Source organism: Passer domesticus, chromosome 5 (assembly GCF_036417665.1).
Source record: "Passer domesticus isolate bPasDom1 chromosome 5, bPasDom1.hap1, whole genome shotgun sequence".
NCBI classification, from domain to species: Eukaryota; Metazoa; Chordata; class Aves; order Passeriformes; family Passeridae; genus Passer; species Passer domesticus.
In genome coordinates, this window is record NC_087478.1 from 32,475,123 (window position 1) to 32,497,194 (window position 22,072).

Here is a 22,072-nt window from a genome sequence, read left to right on the forward strand (position 1 = left end):
GGGCTGCAGTGACTGTTCCACTTAAATGCCACATCACTGGTCTTGTTTTGAGTCTTTGCAAGATAACACAGACAAGGCTTCCTTGAAGGAAAAATATCTGAAAAATTTAACAATGCAAGTTACAGCTGTGTCCAAGATCCATAACAGGATTAGCTTTGATGATTTCATCCTTTGTTCAACAGCTAAAATTTAGCATAATTTATGAACAGTTTTTTTGCATTGATTTTATAATTCAAATAAATTACTGCTAGTGTAACACTACTACTGTTTCTCACGTGCAGAGGAGAACATGTAAGAGCTGGACCTCTACTGATACCATAGCATGACAGACACAGTATCCCCCCATGACCCAAAAGAATGCATTAGAAGCTAGCATGTTGTAACAGAAGCTAACAGATGAGCTGTTAAAAATGGCTGATCAGATTAAAAACAAAAAATGCACTTACAGGCAAATGTTATGCAAAAATATGTGCTTTACAGACAAAATAAGAACAAGCAAGCAATGAAAACTGCAGGAAAGCAAAACCTCAGTTCCTCTCTAATGTATTCTCACAGTTCTGTAGTGACTAGCCTTAGAAGCTGCTCGCTTGCTCTGGTTTTACTATGACCATGGGGAATCCTTAAAGCACAGCAGCAAGTGCTGTAATGTGCAGCAGCTCAGTTCTTTCAGAGTGGACTTCTGAGCATTGTTATCTAGAGGAAATGATGTACAGAGCAGTTCTCACCTTCCTGCTCTGGAGGAACTGAGCTGCTGTGGATTGCACAAAGACAGACAAGCCAAAAGAGAGATGGCACTTGCACGGGGCCTGGGAAAAAAATGCACTGACACAGCCACACTCTTTCCAGCCCAGTGAATGCTCAGTAATATGCAAAATGGAACAGCCTGAATAGATCTGTTCTGGCTTGGGAAATGACTGACTCATAGGCAATCCATGCTTTGAGTTCTAGAGAGTGGTCAAATTAGGCTACTTATTCTTCACTGTAACTTGTTGCTCTCCCTCACCAAAATAACTGTACAGGTCATGGTGTAGATGTAAACATTAGAACTACCTAGGAGGTGCCGTGGCGAGCTCTGCCTTCACTAATGTGACAGCTGGTTGAGCTTAGCAGCAATTTGTTTTTGAATATTCAGCTATGAATTCAATTCCCTATGGACACTGGAAGAGTTAAAAAAGGAATTTTAAAATCACTTCAGTAATGGTTTAACAAACTCTTCCAGCACTATCTGAAGAAAACATTCCTTTATAAATTTCAGATGAGATAGATATGCTGCATAGCATCTCCTCATCTCATTTTTAGCATTGGACAAGTATTTTTACTCTTATGTTTCCCTACATCTACCAGAAACACTCTCTCCTGTCTAGAATATATGTATATTAATTAAGGTACTGTGCAACTTTTTTTCTGCATCTTCCCCCTCCTCCACCCATTCATTCACTGCACATTTTTGAGCAAATGCAGTTACCACCTACAGGAGCTTTTGAAGTCCTTCTTTTTCATCCTCCGCCTCATCATTGTCCCACGTGGGCTGGTGGAGTAGAGGCTGCGAGGTAAGGTCCCCATGTTCAGGGAACTCAGGCTGTATGCACTCATGGAGGTAGGAGAGAAGGATGAAGACACCAGAGCTGCTGTAAGAAATCAAACACTTGGCATACAGCACTCAGTCTTCACAGAAGAGCGCAGCACACGCCTGTAACTCATCAATGAATCAAACATTTTATGTATAGGCTGTGTATGATGCACAGGAATGCTTTGTGCATTTCCAATAACAAAGACATTAAACCACACAGGTGACCCTAGGAAAAAGTAAAGCCAGCATTTCATAACACTTGCTGGAAGCTAACAGTGATAACGTAGACTCAAAAGATATATTCATAGTGTACAACTTACTTTAAGAAAACCATGTGAAATTAAATTTTTCAACACATATCCCCAAACTAATGCAAATCAATATATCTAGATACACTGATTTTAGAAATGCCTTTTTGTAGTAGGTAATTTCTGACAAAGATTTGTAAGCAATGCTTTACATTCAAAAATCATGCTTTATATATACTTTTCCAATCCAGTGGTCTACTCATGCATAGAAGAAGAGCTGACTCATTCAGAATTTTCAAGCCTTTTCCTGTCTACAAAGGCTGCTTTGTTACAGAGAAGAAAAGGTGTAAAATGTCAGAAATAACCTTGGCATGGCTATGAAAAAGTGTAGCATCCATAAAACTGAAAAGGTTTTAGAGCCTGAAATGGGAAAAGTATGAGTGAAAGAAGAAGGGAGAGAGCAGGAGGAAGAGGGAGAAAGAAGAGGAGAAGTGAGTACGTCAGCAAGAAAAGGTGTGGAACATTACGAAGGCTTTTTTGAGGAGGCGCTTTCTGGAATTTCAGGGCTGGCATCCTGCAATGGTCAGGGTGGTAGGTGTTATAATGGTGGTAGGTGAGGAGGCTGCTGTGGCTGTTGGCACACGAATCCCAAGTAAGTTGCCTGTTGCTTCTTTCAACCTTCACTGCCCGCATGAAGGGATGATGGAAAATCAGAAAAGAAAAGGACCAGAGAAGAGGTAAAAGTAACTGAATTGCACAAACAAAACCAAAAAGAACTACAAACCAGAAGCAAAAGAATGAAAACAAATTGAAAATAAAATAAAATGAAATAAAATAAAATAAAGTAATAAATAACCTGGTCTTGTCTTCTTATCAGAGGGTTCTATCTTGAGGAGCAGAAATAATATTTTTTCTCAGAAAAAAATGTTTCTGACTGAGTTTGTGTTTTTGTATTTGTTTAAAAAATTATGATTACTGAATCAATTTCTAATCTCCTTCTGGCTTAAGTGCTAGGATTGCAAACTTTCTCAGAAAATACTAAGATACTACATATGACCACTAACGGAAGGTTAATAACTCTCTGCTTGCATTAATCTATTTTAAAAAGACCAACCAGATACTTTACATGGCACTGCCTCGAATGGAGATGCTTCCCTGCCATTTCAATTTACTGTATTGACATTTTAATTTTGCTGCAATCTATTGCTGGCATTCTGCTATTCTGTGCAGTAAATGACTTCCCAATGCCAGCAGCAGGAAAACTCTATCCTGAAACCTGGTTAATAAAGAAAAGAGGTCTTATTGATTAGCTGGATTTGCAATTTTGTGTATTTGTTTTATGGTTTTTGTGGGATTTTTTTAACTTGATCTTCAAAACTTTAAAATGATGCTTCACTGGATGAAATTTGAAACTGTATTTCATTATTTAACTGCGGGTTCTATGTGCTGAAAGTGAAGACTGGTATTTACTAAGAGAAAAGGAAGCATTTCAATTGTAAAATCTTAAAGGAAAGGGACTGAAGTCTCCTTGATTAAATACAGTATATTCATCATTAAATTCAGTATTTCTGTATCCTTGCTGAACCATAAAGGTACAGTGCAAACTGGGAAATATTAACTGAATTTTTTGTCTTAAAACACCAAGGGATTCACCCATGCTACAGAATCATGGAATGGTTTGAGTTTGGAGGGACCTTAAAGACCATCTTGTTTGAACTCTGCTACCATGGGAAGGGACACCTTTCACTAGACCAGGTGGCTCAGGGCCCCTTCCAACCTGGCCTTCAACACTTCCAGGGATGAGGCAGCCATGGCTTCTCTGGGTAACCTGTCCCAGTGCCTCACCACCCTCGCAGTGAAAAATTTGAAAATTTTTTTCCTAATATCTAATCTAAGCTGTTTCTAAATCTGTTTCTATAAAACAGAGTTTGTTGTCTTTGTCCTGTGAGCTCTACTACCTGTGTCCCTCTGCTACCTGCTACACCTACAATGGCTGCAGACTTGTCTGTCCCCATGCTGGCCTTTAACAGGAGCCCAAAACCTTGAGCATTTAGGTTGGACCTACACCTTGTGTTCATATCTTACTCCATGAGACAAAATTAGGGAGGAAAAGGGCAGCCACCATAGCAAGCCCTGTTCCCTGCCAGAAGGAAAGCTGTCCTTTGGTTTTACTTTGTGTTACACGAGCCCTGATGTGCTAATTGCCCGACTGTACTACTCCTTCTGACTCAAGAGCGATGCCTGTCTCGACAGGGTGGATCTATGGAGTGCACACCAGGGAAGGGACAGGGAAAGGGGAGCACAGGGGCTCACCATGTCCCTGCAGCCTGGTGGAGTGGTGGAGACCCTGCAGCCCTAGAGCTGCCTGAGCTGGCCCTGTGTCTTCAGTCAGATTGCCCTGCAGTTGCATCCCTCCATGAGAACACTGTGCCCTGGTATGGACTTGAATCAGAAGAATTATTTTTTTGCCCCAATATCAGATATCAAAAGTAAGGGAGGGTTCAATGTCAGCACCTGGTTGGGTCTGCGCCCCTGGGGTTTCTCACCCACTGGCACCACCACCCTCAGGGACTTTGGAAAATCTCATATTAGCCAGAAAAGTCTCAGAAACAACAGAAGCAGCCTGATATGGCCTTATGTGTCTTAGAGACTTAGCATGTCTTCTCAGATGAAACAGTCTCTTCAATTATATGCACAGACAGCAAGATTTCTTAACTTTAACTACAGTGAAAAAATTAAAATCTGATAAGAACAATGCGGCCAGGTGGATTTTCATTATTTTCAAGCTGCTGTGAGCCTTGTTTAATTAAAAAGACTGCTTCCAGCAGGAAATTATCTGCAAGTCCTTGAGATTTCTTCTTAATGTTTTATTTTCATGCTGAGAGTAGAGATAAAAATGTCCTACAAAGTGGGAAAGTACACAAATTCAGTTTGCTCAGCTTGTAGAAGGATAGTCCCAATTCAACAAAAGTTCTGTAAAAGAAAACCCTTTTGTGTGTAACCAGAGTAATTTAGTGGTAATTTCAGCTTTTCCAGTACAGGGTTGTGTATAGTAAACATAAAACTAATGGGGCAGCAAGAGAAATGAATGTCAGCAGCACAGTATAAAGGAAAGAAAACATGAAAAAGAATCCTGTATTTTATAGAGCTCTTCACTTTATTTTAGGGCTAAAATTTCAGTTTATTTTATATACTGACTTTCCTGCCTATTTTAAATTCCTAACACATTCCCACAAGACCAAAAACTGAGCTCAGCAGATACAGCCCTAATGACTCAGCTTATTCCAGACATAGCAAGGGAGATTTTCACTCTCTGCAGCCTCTAGGTCATACCAACCTGATAAAAGGTTGTTTCTAAGAGGAATCTTGCTTCCATAAAGCTTGTTATATCTTGAATTGGTCATGATATTGTGGTAGCACCACCTGGTGAGGGGCTGGAACAGTCTGTAAACATCATAGTTATTCTGCCTTACTGAAGAAAGCAACTTCATTACTTTAGGGATACTTTCCCCCAAAAGATGCTCTTATATATCACCTTCTGCTGACCACCTTGATATGATTTTGTAACAGACTGTTCTTAACTCTGGCACAGCTAGAGCATTGCTTTTTCTAAGCATCTACACTGGTTGCTAGAATATTAACAGCATCAGTCTGTTATAAATGTTGGATAACAAACCAACTGCTTCAAGTAATACAATCATCTACACAAATCATTGGCCCCAGCATTTTTCTTCCCAAAAAAAACAGTCTTCAAAATTCTTTAACCATCAGAAATTAATTGCATGACATCTTTGCTTCAAAAAAAAAGAAAGATTTGTTTGCAATGTACTGTCATAACTGAAAGAAATGGAAGTACATTGCAAATTTGGGCTCCAACTCATTCTGCTTGTGCAGTATCACTCTGCTCCTTGTGGCTCTAAGCAGCTTAAGTGGAAAAGGGAAAGAGCTGAGTACAGAAAGAACATGTAATTGCAAAGGTTACATTTTGTTCACCCTGGTCTAGGAGAAACTAATGTCTCCTCTGTCACTAGTTCAGTATTCCCCACTCTGAGAAACTGCCTACAACACCACTTATCAAGAGACAATCTGGATGTTGCATGGCTGTCCCAGAACATGTACCATCATTGACATTTCGAGACCTCAGACCTTTAGGCCTTGGTCTAAAGTAGGCAGAAGCACAGTACCACAGGCTCAGAAAAATTATACCACTGGTTCATGCTGCAACACATGTACCTATTGTCTGTGTATCTGATAACCCTTGCTACTGTTTTGATGTCTATCAACATGTGTTATTTTAGACTGAATTTAAGGATTACTTTGAATTAGCCACTTTCTCACAATTAGTTAGAAAACAAGACAGGCAGCCTCCATCTTCAAATACTAAGACATTTACAAACATTTGATTTGAGAATGGAAAGCCGCTCTATTCAAGCACGTTGGTATGAAATAAGTATCACAGTGAAAAGGTCTGCAATCTAGGAAATGTTTCCAAATTGACAGTGAACCTGTGAAGCAATCTCAGAAGCACTTTAAAAGATTATGGCAATAAATAATAATGCCATTAACATGAGAAAATACAGGAGGGGTTTACATATTTTAGGGGACAACAGGCATTATTAATTGGCCATAACTGTCAAATCAATATGCTGAAAATAAGTTGGCTGTGGTACTACTTCCCCACTCTAAATTTAAAAATCAATGTAGAGATTAATTTACTGAAGTATCTCGTAGCACCCCCAACAATTGCAACAGTAGAGTCAACAGGTGTCTTTATGTACATTTGCAAGTTTGTAGAGGTATTTCTTAGCAAAATGTTTCCCTCCCTGGCCATAGCAATCTCAGAGGGTTCATTAAGACCAAGAACACACAGAGCTGCTCAGAAAACTGCAGAAGCATAACATGGGGAGCTGAAACAACATCTACAGACACAACTGCAGTGATAGCTTTGACCATTCAGATTGGGCAGGCAAAGCACAAGAAGGAAAGAGAAAGAGGTATTTGGTGCTACAGATCCTCTTACCGTGCTCTGGGCCTTTCAGTGCTAGCCGAGTCTGGTGGTGGGGAAGGATCTCCAGTTTGACATTATCAGCTGCATTAGCCAAAAACTGCGTTGCTTCCGCCAGCGTACAGTACTCCATGCTGGTGCCATCAATGGACAGAATATGGTCTCCTACATGTAATGCACCACATCTATATAAAAGGGGAAAAACTCGGTATGATCAGGAAGGCTATTTGCTTGTACAGTGAGTTTTTCTGCCTTCAAACTGGTCATGACAACTATGAACATGTTCTTTTTTTTCGAGAGACATTTGTGTTTTGTAGGCACTGTCACTGGTCAGACTTTAACTCTATTAATACAAACCTTAAAAACAATTCCGTTAATACAGTATATGCCAAGACATCACTCACAGAACTGCAAACTGCAATGGGGTAGCTGACTCTAAAATATATGTGAATGGCAGCAGGATAAAATGAGAAGAGCTTAAGGAGACTCGAATAACTTGGTCACATATCCCTCACACAAGCACCCAGTTCATCATTTTTTGAGTTATAATTCAAACATTTATTAGTACAAAAGCTGTAAATGATGATGAAATTATGCAGTAGTCAAACAAATAATGAAACCAGGGCTAGCATGGTGAACTCTAGGAGTGGGGTGGGGAGGGGGCTATCTGCTAAATTTTGCTGCACTCAAGAGACTGGCTACTGGATGAGTTGAGAAATGCAAACACAGCAGTCAGCATCCCGACGTACCAGTCAAGTGGACAGCTCCTTTAATTGGTTACCCCCTGTGAAATGGGAAAAAACAGAGGGAGAAAATTAAAGCATCCTGCACCATTGAACTGGAGAACACCCCTGGATCAATGGCCGTCACTCTCAAAGTTTCTACTGTAGGGAAAAGCCCACAGAGGAGCTGTAGACTCACTGCTACAAGTGGGTGCTACCAAAAGCACCGTTGCTAAAGAGGAGTTACAAGGTAGGGTGACTGGGGACATGCAGGAGGAATTTGCTGCTGAAACGTAATATTTAAAAAAAATTCAAGTAGAGATATGAATATAGAAATATATTGTATATGTATAAACACACACATACACACACACACACACACCCCAGAAAAGATCCCACAAATCTGTTGCAAAGGATCAGACCACTGGGGAAAAATATCTAGCTATAATTTTAATGGTTTAAATGGTTTTATTTGAAGGTTTATATGAAGTGGAAATATTAGAGCAAAACAATTTAGAAATACAGAAGCCAGTCTTTCTTATACCTCACTTGTATTCTAAAATATCAGTAAAAGAATCCAGACATAAGGAGTTCCATTTCACTGTGCCACAAGAACGAGTGATATATCCTAAAAGAACACTCCAAGGTTGCAAAGCCTCAAAATTTACTTCCCTTGACAGCAGTTCCATATGGTGGGCTTACTTCAAGAATCCCAGCGGGTTACGGTTTCTTTTTTTTAAATACTGATCTCTGCCACAGTGTTCCATTTAATAGCCAGACTCCTGTGCTGCATAGTGCAAGCAGCCAGTCACGTATTACATGGGGGCTGGCTATGTCACTGAACACTACACGGATGAGCTAAAGGAGATGGAAGCCTTAGACTTGGCAGTCTGGAACAGCCATCTGACAAAGTGCTAATTTTAAGATATGCAACCTTGGAGGATCTGGTTCAGTTGATTTTCTCAAAAAAGGGAAGGGTTCCTTTAAAACCAGACCAAACAGAAAAAGAAGTAAAATGGATGCATGGACCTGCAGTGTCAGTTCTCTGTCACACTCACCTGTCTGCAATACTTGCAGATTTGATTTTGTCTATGACAATGACCTGTTTGTTGCAGCACATCGAGGTAGTTAGTGCAACCCCAAGAGCAGCACCAGGAGTTTTGGCAACTTCAACTAGCAGTGGCCCAGAAGCTGTTGCTACTGAATCTGTTAAAATTAGACAACAAAAGATCAGTATTATACCGATGTGGTATTTATGCCATTTTCATGTTTTCCCCACAAAAAATCTCCATGGCTATTCTATTTCTCTAACCAGATAACATTCCCCTTCAAGAAATACTGGAATAGTCATTTAAGGAGTCAATAATCAGCTCTTGATGCTTAAAACGAAAAAAGCAAGAGGAAGTTTGTGAATCTGGGATGTCTGAAAGTTTCAGAGTGTGTCAGAATCAGAGATGGACCAGATGAGAGAAACAGAATGTGTTAGTGAATCATTCTCTTGAATAACTGAAGATAAACATTACCCAAAATTTAAACAGACATGCTGAAAAAACAGAATTAATTTAAAAAGTCAAAAATTATCTGAGAAAAATGAATAAGTGAATAGGTTAAAGAAGGAAGCTAAATGAATCTTCACAAAAGATAATGAAGGTCTGTAGATAGCAGCTATAATAACCAAATGAAGAAGATAAAGAAAGGGTCTACAAGAAATCCTTCACAAAATAAAGGATAAAATGGTGAAAGTGCAGGAGGTGTGACACCTAGAAGTAGTAGAAGTTAAAGCAAAATACATGTGAGGAGGTTCAGAAGATTCTTTTAACACCACATCATAGGATAAAATACTGCCTTACAACAGGACATAGAGAGAGCAAATGATCAGCCCTGAATACAGAAAACAGGAAAATAAGTTGGAGCAACAGTCATGATTGATGACTGCAGTGAGAAACTACCCCAGAGAACAAGTGCTAGACATAGCAGAGCAAAAACACAGCAGGCTTCTTCCTAAATGCCAAAGCAAAGCAGGCAGGGATCAGGGTGAAGTACGTTCTCTGGCTGAGAACTCCTACTAACCAATACCCATTGATCAATAAATCAGTGCAGTAAGATACAGTAAAAGATGTCCTTTAAAGATATTAAAAGACTGAGACAACCAAAGTGCTATCAGAAGCCTTTGGAGGTGCTTACAATCAGAATAAGAAAAAACTGAATAAATGAAGACTTATGGTGGATCAAAGTTACCAAATGTCCTGTCAGCAAGCAGGAGAGATTGGTATTCACAACATACTGGAACCAGCTGTGAGGATACAAAGACAACACTCAATTGTGATGTGTCTCAGAAGACTCTAAGATAGAAGCTGTGTAGGAACTGCAGTTGGGCTTCCAAGTATGGGGGAGAAGACAGATGTAAGATACTCCACTCAGTCTTAAATCTAAAAAATTAGTCAAAAAATGTAATACTGGCACAGAAGAGACAGTAAAACTGTATTAGCATACAAGACTAACAATCTATATAATAATACAAGAAATTGAATGAGAGAGTAATGAACACTCAGTGAAAGTGCTCTTCCTCATTAGAGTGTAATGTAGGTAAACTAGAAATGAAGTACGAAGTGAAAAAAGGTTGGATGGAATAACATACAATACCAGGAAAGTGTCAGTTAATTATTATAGAACTCCTTTCCTCCCCACAACTTGAAATAATTTTTAGATTCCTGCTGGTTTTCTTTCTTTTTTTTTTAAGTTCAAAATTTGACAGTTTGTAGGCAAGGTTCAGCAATTTTGAAAGTGGTCATTAAATCTGAGTGATCAATTTCTGTACACAACTAGGGTTGAATTTTTAAAGGCTCAACCCTCACAGGCACTACAAAATAAGTTGCTCCGCAAACCTGAACTGATCTTTAAATTCTAAAAGAATAGAGTCCACCCAGTAGCATTTCTGTCTGGAGCTTCAAGCACTAAGTAGCTTTAAAGCTGGATGAACTGCCCTCAGCAGTCTTTATCTTACTAACTAAAGTTACTAATTTACCTGTCTTCCTCTTACTAACTAAAGAAGGAGTATATCACAATGAAATCCCGGTCTTAGATTACTTGGTTAAAGATCTAAGCAAGGGAGGATGCATGCCGTGCCTTGCAAACAGCCAAATAAGCATGTGCAGCAGAGCAGAATTTAAGTATTCCCTATTCCCATTCCCGCACTGAGAAAGAGTTATTTTCATCTTGAAAATTCCAGTGGTTGCTGGAGCTACACACAAGTTTCACATTTACAAATATATGGGAAGAAGACTCAAACAATGTTTGTCATCAGTACCTTGACAAAAGTTTTAACTCATATTGACCCAGAAAATGGCAAAGCCCAACTTGCACCAGTTCCTTCTGCAATGGCTGCCTTGAGGAGAGGAAACTGAATGCAAATATCTGTTGAGAATGTGTAAATCTATCAAGATGCTGGTCCTTTTTCCAGTTACTTGGGAAACTGCATAAGCACAAGCAGCTTATGCTTGAGTGTTATTTCCCAGGTGCCTGTTGAAATGCTCTGGGAACACAAACCAAGGCAGGATGAATAAATAAGATAACTACATTAGAGGAACCAGAAGAGAAGAAATGGAGTGTGTCTAACAGTGGAAAAGAAGCGCAAGCAAGAGAAAGAAGGCAATAATCAAGCACACATTCTCTGACAGAGAAGAATTAGTTTTTCATGTTGAAGTAAAGCGTGGATATGAAAAATGAATCATACAGGTATAAATTATTCATGTGTGAAGATGTTTCAGTCATTAAGATATTTACACCATGACTGAAGCACTTACACACTATGTTGATTTATTGACTATGTAATTACATAAGATACACTGATGAATATTTGTGTGAAAGGCACTCTAGATTTTTGATTTTGTTAATAATTTTTCTCATTTTAGAGTATTGCATCTCAATCACTACAAGAGGCCTGATTAAAACCTCCCAGAGGAAGGACCATTGCTTTCTGCATGCTAATACATTTCTTCAGCTAGATAGCAGCACACCTTTTTTATTTGACAGCTTAAATCACTGGAAACAAGGGGTTTTATACTGGATATAATTTCATGATATGTAAATATACTATATTTAGTACAGTAAAAATGCTATGTAGTATTGTATTTAGAAATTTTTTTTAATAAAATGAGCAGTGTTACCAACCTCCTTTGTCTCAAAAGATAATCATGAATCATTTTGAAAATTGAAAAATGTATTTTTAACCTGATAAAGACATCACATTACATGTGTTTCGTTATGTCCTCAAAAATGTATATATCTGTTAATCCTTACTGATCTTCATGGTATCTGAAATCCAGGTCAACAACTGGTGGGTGGTGGAGGACAAAAAACACTAGGATTCTCACAGCGGGGAAACCAAAAAGCGAGCTGCTTGTATTAGGCAGCAGAGGATCTACATGTGAAACAGTACCTTTAAATGCCCTAGATAGGGAAAAGCTTCAGCCATAGCTTGTGATCAATAATGACACTAAATCCACAGGAAACCAAACTTTTTTAGTCTATGATGTCTTTTTTTTTTCCTTTCCAAAGCTTTCCTATACTTAAAACTGGGAAGTACAGCTACTGAGCTCGTTCCTGTAGGAACACTGAGCTCTGCTGCTTCTACCTGTGCCCTGCAGCTTCTCACTTCTCTAACTGCAAGGTTTGGGGTGCTCTTTTATTTTTTCAAAGTCATGGCAAAACAAGGTACAAATCATTTTTTTGAGCAGCTTAAAAGAGCTTGACACAGAGCAAGGATGTCAAAATAGATTTTATCTTTACAGAGCCAGCTGGACCAATTGAAACACACAGCTTCAGAAGACTGCTATTGACCTCTCCTGGATGCTGCTGTACTTTATAGCAATGATGCGACAAACAAGTGGATATCTTATTATCTCATGCTAATTTTCCAAGCTTCTTCCCTATTAGGTGTTCACAGACTAACCAGGTTTTCACCTTAGAAGTGTATACAGCAGGTCCCTGTAGCCTTCTCTGTTGTGATCCTCTGACTGATAGTAGTCAAAAAATCTGGCAAGGTGCTGGTTCAGACCAGAAAAAATGCATAGGTCCTCAAACCTTGTAGTTTTTGCAATGCAAAGTTTTAACACTTTTGTAGCAGTGCCTTCACAGATATAAATGTGTTTTACTTATGTTAAAAACAGAAGACGGTATTTTACAGAAATAGTTTTTCTTTATCAAAGAAGTGTGCTCCTTCTACTCCTCACACCTTTTTTTGTTTCCTTCACACATAATCTTTGCAGCCTACAGATAGCAAGTATGGTTGGACAGCTGGACTTGCTGATTTTAGACGTCTTTTCCAACCATAAAGCTTCTATGATTCCAAGTAAAGCAATCTCTCTCTCAGGTAAGAGTTCCCTTTTCTCCATTCAGTTCTTGTCAGTACACCTGAAACTTTATATTCTTTCTCCTTTTCTGTAACCCTAACTTTTATACCTGGTGCCTGCATGCCTCATGTTCAGAGTAGTGGATTACAGAAGCACATCTTAGTGAAGTTAAGAAAGATTGTTGAGAACTGGGAAAAACCCTGAAATCTTTGACACTCTTGTTTTTAAAAGCAAAAAGTTGGAACACTTACAGAAAGTCTTGATTGACGAAATCAGTTTCAATCCCCCATCACTCCCAAATGCCTTAGACTACATTCTTGCTTTCCTCTGCTCTCTCTGTTCTTTTTTCAATTCACAAAAATCAATGATCCTTTTCTAGAACCTGCTCAGCAATCATATATGTGGCAGCTCTGATGTATAAGGGACAACACTGACTGCTCCCCAAAGAACCTGTTGAGTAAACTCTCATAGATGGACACTCACAAACCCTTAAATGCAGAAATGCACAAGCCTTTCCTTGAACTTGCTTTCTTTTACAAAACCCATAGAATGCAGATGTAAGTGTGTGTGTGCATTTGTGTACACAAAGCAGCATGAATTCCAGAAAGGGTCTGTTACAAAACACTCCACTACAGTCAGTTCTTACTACAGAAAGATTGAGACATCCCAACAAGCAACTGTCAGCACTAAGCACACAAGCAGAAGGTACTTAAAAGCAGCAGTGATGAAACTGATGTGTAAAGCACAGAATAAGCAACAAATCTGCGCCTTTATTTGGTATCTCAGTCTCAGGTGAGAATAACATACAAGGTTGGTTGCCCAGAGAAGCTGCAGAATGTTTTGAAGAAATCCAAGTGCCTGTTTTTTTCTCTTGTCTTACCTGAAAAAAATATAAAGCAGGAGAAGCTCTTTTGTACATATGTATCTATTTAGCAGGTTGCCCAGAGAAATTGTGGATGCGGTATCCTTGGCAGTGTTCAAGACATGTTGGATGGAGCTCTGAGCAGCCTTGTCTAATGGAAGGTGCCCATGGCACAGGGGGTGGAACTGGATGATCTTTAAGGTCCTTTCCAACCTAAATCATTCTATGGTTGACAGAAAAATCAATGGTGAGGAAAGCACAGCAGATGTGGTTTTGTGAGTCCATTCAGAATCAGTGTGCTAGGGATTAGCCCCCCTGTTTTCTGTGTTAAGAAACAAGAGCTGAAATGATAAAAGCTTTCTGCTTTTTGGAACAGAAATGGACCAAAATACCACAGACTTATCACCATGAGTTTTGAGTATTTGCCACTGCTTAGGGAAGCTAAATTGCTGAAATGCAAAAATCAAAGCTGATATAAATCTTACACAGCACTTGAAATCCACAGCTAACTGTTCAGACTTGAGACCAGATAACCAACCAACCCAAAGAACTCTCCATACAGACAATTTCACAAGGTCCTTTACAGTACTGCTCAGCTGACAGTAGAGCAATGTAAAAGCACTCAGGGACTCTGAGCATTCACATCCACTTTTCTTCATTCACCCACAGACTATTCATTACTGTCAGACAGTACCTTAAACTACACTTAGTGAATCTTGTCATTCTCTGTGTGGTTTACGTATTCTTAAGGACTATTTCTTTTATGTGAATACCAGCCCAAACCCCCCATTTTTTGGTGTCCATTAAAACATTTTCTCCATAAGACTGATACACTTAAAGTTATCCCAACTCCTCACAGTCTAGTGCAAGATTGCATTCCTAGCTGGCTGAGGTTCACAGTCCTCTATCGTGCTGTGTCTCCTCTATGTCCTTTCTCATGTTTTTTTCTGAGATTGCCACAGAGATAGGCAGTCAACTTATCTGTCTGTCTTTTCCATGATCTCTTGCAAAACAAGAGCCACAACTAGAAATGGGTGTGCAAGAGAGAGATCTGCTGCAAGTAGGGAAGCTTTTCTCTACTTTTCTCCTTCCTTTCTGCTTCAATTCACTTACACTTCTCTTCTTTCATTTTTCCAGGTTTCACCAAGTCACAGATAAAAAGAGCTGACAAAACCCCACTTTCATCCCTGTTCTTCATCTACATTGTAAAGCACTTAGGCCACTTTGCTACCATTTAAAATTTCTTTTGTAGGGCCATTTTCCTTTACTCATTTTTTTTACAGCAATTGGATGACTAGCCAAGTCTCTTACAGAGAGCTGAATGATGGTTATTTAAATACTGATTTTTTTGGGTGGAGGTGGGGGCACGGGAGGTCACTTATTTATGTAATACCCTTTCCTTGTACTGCAAAGATAATTTGATCTCTATTTTGCAAAGAAAGGATATAATTACGTATTTTTAAAGATGATCTAATCAAGAAATTGAGATTGGGATCACGGGTCAATGGTTTCAAGAGGGAATGTAGCAGCAAGGAAGAGAGGCAGGAATAAGACTTCTGCAGTGTTTGAAGGGCACAGGAACAACATTCAAGATGCCCTGCAGCTGGGTAGCACCATTATCATTCATTCAGAGTAATAATATTTGATTCTTCATACATTTGTGACTAAAGGTCATAAATGAACCACTCACAGAGCATGATTCACGGTACTGGCTTTGGTATCCTGTTCTACTAATATTGCATAATGTTTGCACCCTGGCTTTGTTCATGCTTCATTTAGCAGAGTAACCTTTTACTCATCTCAGATCTTATGGGCAAAATAAAATCAATGACGGCTAGCAAGCTCTAAAAGGGATTTCTGGAAAGCTAAGAACACTGTGAAACTGCTGGAGTAGGTCCAGTGGAGGGCCATGAAGCTCCTCAGATTGCTGGACCACCTTTCCTGTGAGGATGGGCTGAGAGAGCTGGGGAGGAGAAGGCTCTGGGAAGACCTCATTGCTGCTTTTCAGTACTTGAAGGAGGCTTATAAAAAAGATGGAGAGTGACCTCTTACAGGACAAGGCAGAACAGTTTTAAACTGAAAGAGGGGAGATTTAGTTTAACTGTTAGGAAGAAACTCTTTACCAGAAGGTAGTAAAGCACAGGTTGTCTAGTCAAGCTGTGAATGCCCCATTCCTGGGAGCATTCAAGGTCAGGTTTGATTGGGCGGGCCCTAGGCAACATGATCTAGGGTGGCATCCCTGCCCATGGCAGAGGAGTTGGAACTAGATGATATTTAAGGTCTCTTCCAACCCAAACTATTCCATGAGTCTATGAAATAGAGTAAGATGACAATGTATTACAAGTAGTATTTGCAGAGAAAGGATAGCAGTTTTTAATAATAGAGCCAGTATTTAAAAATTAAATATTGTTCTTGTTCAAAGTGTCAGTCTCCAAGGCTGGACTTACAATTGATCATACAATATATGTGTTCCTTGCATTCCCTTGATTTTGGGGTATTGTGTGTTTCAGGCAGGCTGTAGAATGAGCAACAGCTGTTCTAATTTTAGAACTAGAGATGCAAAAACAGTACCAAAAATAGATAAATAAAACAGTATATTTTCCATTATTGCAAGTAAAAGGACAGCACTGGAACTGCTAGTCTACTGAGAGAAAGATCACAGAGTTCACAGGGAATAAAACCCATAAATTGCTGCTAAGGAAAAAAGCCACCAATGGCATTTTATACTCTCTCACCTTTAGAATAATCACATTTCAAAAATGATAAATAGGAATAATTCCAAGAGGATGCCAGCAGAATGAGTGATAGCAAAATCAGAGAGACCTCTCAACCTCAGAAGGGAAAACTGAGACATTATTCTCCAAACAAATGTGTCACCTATTACCCCCTCTATCCACAAGCAATTTAATATTCTTGTCAACTGACTGGCACAGTCTTTCCATTTTCCTCTTGTTGCCTAATTCCTGCAGCTCATTTATATGCTTCTAATTTAGCTAAGTTCTTAAAATCAAAAGCTTAGGAGTTGCCTTTACCTAATTTCATACCTTGCAACCTAAGACCCACCATCCTTCTCTAGCTAAGAAATATCACTAACTAGTTGAAGAACCATCTCTGCCTTCAAAATGCTCCCAGAGTGTGGATGTGGATACATTCAGAATCAGTTTGGGACTTTCTCAGACTTTCTCTCATGTTCAGACCATAAAAACCTGACTAAACAACGTCAGCTCAAAATACTTTCCCGAATTTTCAGGATGCTGCTTCCTCCTACTGATTGTTTCAAGCTGACACTTTTCCCTTTTACTAGGCCTCTTCCCTGCTCAAAAGCTGTATAAAATCCCAATCTCTTAATTTATCTCTCTTTTTCTTTTCATGCGCCTTGTTAATCTAAAACGCAATCTGTCTACTGCACAATTTACTACACAAAAGCAACTTGGTAGATGACGCCTGTACAGAAAATCTGGGATCTGCCTCTTTGAGGATAGTCTGAGTTTATTATTGCAAATAAGCCCAGGTACTGCAACTTTCTGCCTTTGTTACCTTTCTTACCTTTGTTACCTTGGCACTTAAAGAACTATTAGGAACTCAAAATCTCTATCCCTGATGGCAGCACATGGTTTCAGAACTTGGGAGCTTACAAGTACACCTTTATGGTTAGTTTGGCAACCTGAGCCTCAAATGGCACCTTTCCATTGAGGGATGGCTCCTGAAAACTGCCCTGAAACACTATATAGCATTAGATAGATTGTGAAATGTTTGCAGAAGTCAGCAGCAATGGAATTCTTCCAAAATGAGACAAACCCCAAAAACAGTGCAAATAACATGTCCTCTGCTGAGGCCCTGCAATACAAAACAATAATTTTTCTATGGCACAAAGCATGGATGAACTCGAAGTACGATTGAAGCACAGAATGGTTTAAGTTGGGAGGGACCTTAAAAACCATTTAGTCTCAATCCCCTTCCATAAAGCAGGGTCACTCTCCACTAGACCAAGTTGCTGAAAAGCCCAATCCAACCTGGCCTTGCACATTTTCAGTTATGAAATATCCAAAACTTCTCAGGGCCTGACAGACAGATACCTATGTCCAAAAGAACGTCCCATACTTCTTTTCTCCTCCAAGTAGGACAGAAAATAAAATGCACAAGAACTTTGGTATCTTCAAAACTCTCCATCTCTTGCATGATTCTGTGTCTGATTAATCACAACAAACAGAACAAATAAGGGCAACACAATCTGCAGCTCAGCCTGCAAAGAAAGATACAGCTGGTGTGCTGAATTTTACATCAACCAACCTTGAAAGCATATCCATAAATACACACTATAGATAATATAAAGAGCTTCAGTACCCATTAATTATGCCTATTTGACACAATGTCCCTAAGTTCCATCTAACAGGAACACTAATAATTAGAATGGGATTGGATTCTCTTCAAAAGCCCACAGAGCACAAAGCCCACACTGCTGCCACTTGCAGAACAAGCATAGGAACAAACATTGTGAACACCCATGCACCCAAACTTTGCAATGAGCTGACAGTGCCCATCCATCCAAGTGTCCACCAGACAGGACATCTCAGATAATGCCAAAAACTTCAGAGCAAAGGTATGCTGTGGATCACTCTGGACACCTGGATAAGTCAATGCTGTGTTAGTGAGATGCCTCAGCTGCCCCTGTCTCTCTGCCACGGCGGTGGGAGCTGAAGCCCTGGAAGCAGCAGAGTCACATAAGCAAGATACTGAGGCTGTGACAGCTACTCCTGCTTGTCAACAGGATGACTGACCCAAGTACAGCCCCATTCCCACATGGCTGAGCTGCTTGGTGTACGTGAGCAAGACTGGACCTTGCTCAGGGGTCCTCTGTACTGAAACATATCAACTTATACATTCATGGTAACTTGTTATTTGCATGTGTTAGTGACCTCTGCACACAAGATAATTGCAGTCTCTGCCTTGAAAAGCTGACTTTGGGTGCGCTTCTGCTAACACTGACATCAACTGAGTTGGTTTGGTTGAACAGGCAGGAGTTTCAGACTAGTCTAAAAGTCCTCTGCAAAGCCTATCAGGTAACTATGAACCAGAAGAAAAGAAAAATTAAACTGCACATTGCTGTTTGTAACAGATAATATGAATTTCTAATCCTTCAAATATGTACTATTGGCACCACGTTTTCACCTGAAACTTTGGTTCTGCTTGTGCTCTAGTACAGATGAAATTTAAAATAATTGATGCGTTGGCACAGCAACATTATAAAAGGCTACCATGCAGAAAGCTGAGCTTGAGATCTGACCTGGAGGTTTTTGCACTGAGGACAAGAGAGTTTTTCTGCTCTTAGGGGTTGCAAACTTTGGTATGTTTGAGTCAGAAAAAAATGAGTCAGTATACAACTTTATTAACTGTCCTCCCTTTCTGCTTTGGTACTGCCTCAGCACCAGTTCAGCAAAAACATTTCAAAGAACAGAGAAAGTAGTTTAGGTAAATTGCCCTTAAATCCAACACAGAAACTGTGGTCCTAAACATAAACTCTTTCAACCCTCATTGCAAAAATAACCTAGAATTGCTTATATATTTCCAGTCTTTCCCTTCACAGTAATTGTTCCAAAGAATATAGGAAGAGTACTACTGGGAGTATTCACACATTTAAAGTAAAAGAAAGCTTCTATATCCCCTGTTCTCTGCAGCATACATTTCCAGCAAAACTAATTCCCCATATTTCTGCTCCCAAAATCCCAGCTAAGCAATAACCTCTAGAAGCTCAAGTGGCCCATAACTGTTACAGCCATGGCAATGGGAAGGGCACTCTATCATCTGCTATCTCAGCAGACAGCCTGCCAGCTTGCTGCCAGGGTCACCTTTGGCAAGGTTCCCATGTGGCTCCCCCTTTGCTGCAGGACAAGACATTTACCTCCTGCCAGAGCAGCTCCTGCTGCCAGGCTCGGAGGGGCTCCAGGTCCTCTCGTGCCCGTCTGGTGACGTGTTTCTTTCTGAAGATGTTCCATTGCTCATATTTATAATTAAGCAATTACTGAATTTATGTAAAGGAGAAACTGTGAAAAGCTTTTTTTCATCTGTGTTTCTTTTCAGTCTGTTTCTTTGGTTTTGGTTGTTTTTTTTTTTTTTTACTGGTGAAATCCACCCATATTTACCTAAGGTCTTTGTAAAGACCTTGAAAAATTAGAGGTCACAGTGTTCAGAAAAAGGCTATTCCAAACAACACTGTTGAGCTGACCATCACAGAAAAACTGTGCTTGAGTAAGGTGTAAAAAAACCTGAACTAGAAGTTGATTAAAATCTACAAAATATCAGTATAAATCATCATAAAAATACATGTACACCAATAAAGATCACAAGTGTCTGTTTACAAACAGAATGACATTAAAAGCAAAATATTACGGTCACCATGTGGACACAAAGCACTTCAAACCTAATGATCCCCAGAATGAATATTGCCTAGATGTACTTATTTTTACCTTCCCTCTTTAATTAAATAAGCACATATACTTCCTTCTTCAAGAGCCTCATATGGAAGGTAGACAGTGAATATTTAATGAGTAGAAACATTTTCCCCTTTTTTTTCCAAGCTCATGCCTTAATTACTAAACAGTATTCTCAATCTTCTCTGAGCATATGTGGTGGGGGAGAGCTGTTGTATGCTGCAGCCTCTGAGCATTCCTACAACACATGTTTATTAATGATTTTCTCTTATAACCACACTTTGGAGCAAAAGCATGGTGTTTTTCCCACTGTAGAGATAAACAAACAAGGATCAAAGAAATGAATGCTGAAAGCATTGATTTGTCTGGAGAGGAGGTTTTAAGACACCTGTGCTGGGGTTCACTGCACCAAAATGCAGATCTCTCTAGGGCAGACCTGAAGTAGCTACACCTGAGCCTGAACTCTCTCTCTACAACCACCCAAGAAAACTGGCATTTGACAAATGTGTTTCACCTGCCCCAGTTTAGGTATCTGCATCAAGATGAGATCACCTTTTTTTAGCACATTTCTCTCACATGACTGTTTTTCAGATCATTTAGTGCTATGCAGCAGGTGACTGTGGAAGGTAAAATGTATGCAATCATTCCAATTAAAATTTGTAATGTAACATATGCACCTGATGCAAGGCATCTGACTAAGTCTGCATGGGCATCTTAAATTCTTACATTTCTAATCCCTGAAGAGCTGAACTGAAAGGAACTTTACAAAGACAAGAAAAAACTTCACAGAAAATATATATAAAAAAAAAATCTTGGGTTTATCTTTAAAAATCTTTCAAATCTTGGGTTTAACTCTGAGTCAGTTTATGAAAGTAGCAAAAAAGCCATTCCTCCAGCAAGGGAGATCTCAAAGAAGCACATGAAGGACACATCCTTTCTTATTTGCTTTCCCTTTGCAGCTGATTTCTAGTGCAGCTGATGCTTCTCCCATATTCCATATCCAAGTAAAGAATGGCAGGATGTACTGAGAAGACCAGCAGCATCAATACCTTGCCATCATTTATAAAATCAAATGCTGACATTTGAAATCTGGTCTGTTATGTGAAAGCCAAAACGAAATAAAATGAAATGTATGGTGGCCGTCCATCCAACATGTTCTCACTCACATGGGTTTTGCATTTCAACACCATTAACTGAGGTCATATTTAGGCAAAAATATCTAAAAATATTCATACTTTGAAATTCATCCCTTTTCAGCATAAATGTTCTGTGCAATGCTTAATGAACCATTAACCTTACTGTAAAGGAACAAAAATCTGCGTCCCATTTTAACCTCTTAGATTATGCTTGGTTCAGCTGTTCACACAAATGACCTGAGGGACTCATGGGTTTTTTCCCCCCTTGACCTAACCTGTCAGGCACAGTCTGAATGTCTCATACCCATAAAAAAAAGTCAAGAGGATGGAGTGGTTTAGTTCTAGGTTTTTTTAAATGCCTCCCCTCGGGGAAAGTCCTGGGAGATATTTAGTGTTTTCTGGGGTTACAGCACAAATTCTCTCTAGTATAAAGAAAATCAGATCTGTCTCTTATTCCTTAGTCTCTCAGATGACTGCAGTGGCACTAACACAAATCTGGGCTGTATTTTTTTTTATTGGATTTTTTCCAAATACAGAGTTTCTCTTGCTTTGAATTGCATGGTGCATACAAACGATCCTTTAATCTCCAGAAAACTTAATTATCACCATTTCTGTAAAACTTTCACCTCTGCGCTCTGAATTTAACTACTGCAGCTACCTGCCTAATTTGTTTTCCAGACAAGCACAAGCCAGGATGCCTCATTATCCTGTTGTTATCATAGTCTCTGTTGAAAGGCATGCTAAGTAACA

At 39.4% G+C, this 22,072-nt stretch overlaps 1 protein-coding gene across 19 annotated transcripts in view; it reads right to left on the reverse strand.

The window, feature by feature from the left end:
* The window catches only part of GRIP1 (glutamate receptor interacting protein 1), a 304,055-nt gene that overhangs the window by 39,551 nt on the left and 242,432 nt on the right, over nt 1-22,072 (reverse strand). For 15 of the 19 annotated variants that reach the window (XM_064419422.1, XM_064419429.1, XM_064419436.1 and 12 more), the window contains 3 exons: nt 8,604-8,751; nt 6,839-7,008; nt 1,473-1,628 (listed from right to left, as the gene is read on the reverse strand). In XM_064419422.1, coding sequence (XP_064275492.1) covers nt 1,473-1,628; nt 6,839-7,008; nt 8,604-8,751 — 474 coding nt within the window. Of the gene's footprint in view, nt 1-1,472; nt 1,629-2,345; nt 2,502-6,838; nt 7,009-8,603; nt 8,752-22,072 lie in introns of all 19 variants that reach the window. The other 4 variants (XM_064419424.1, XM_064419420.1, XM_064419437.1 and 1 more) reach the window with 3 other exon arrangements.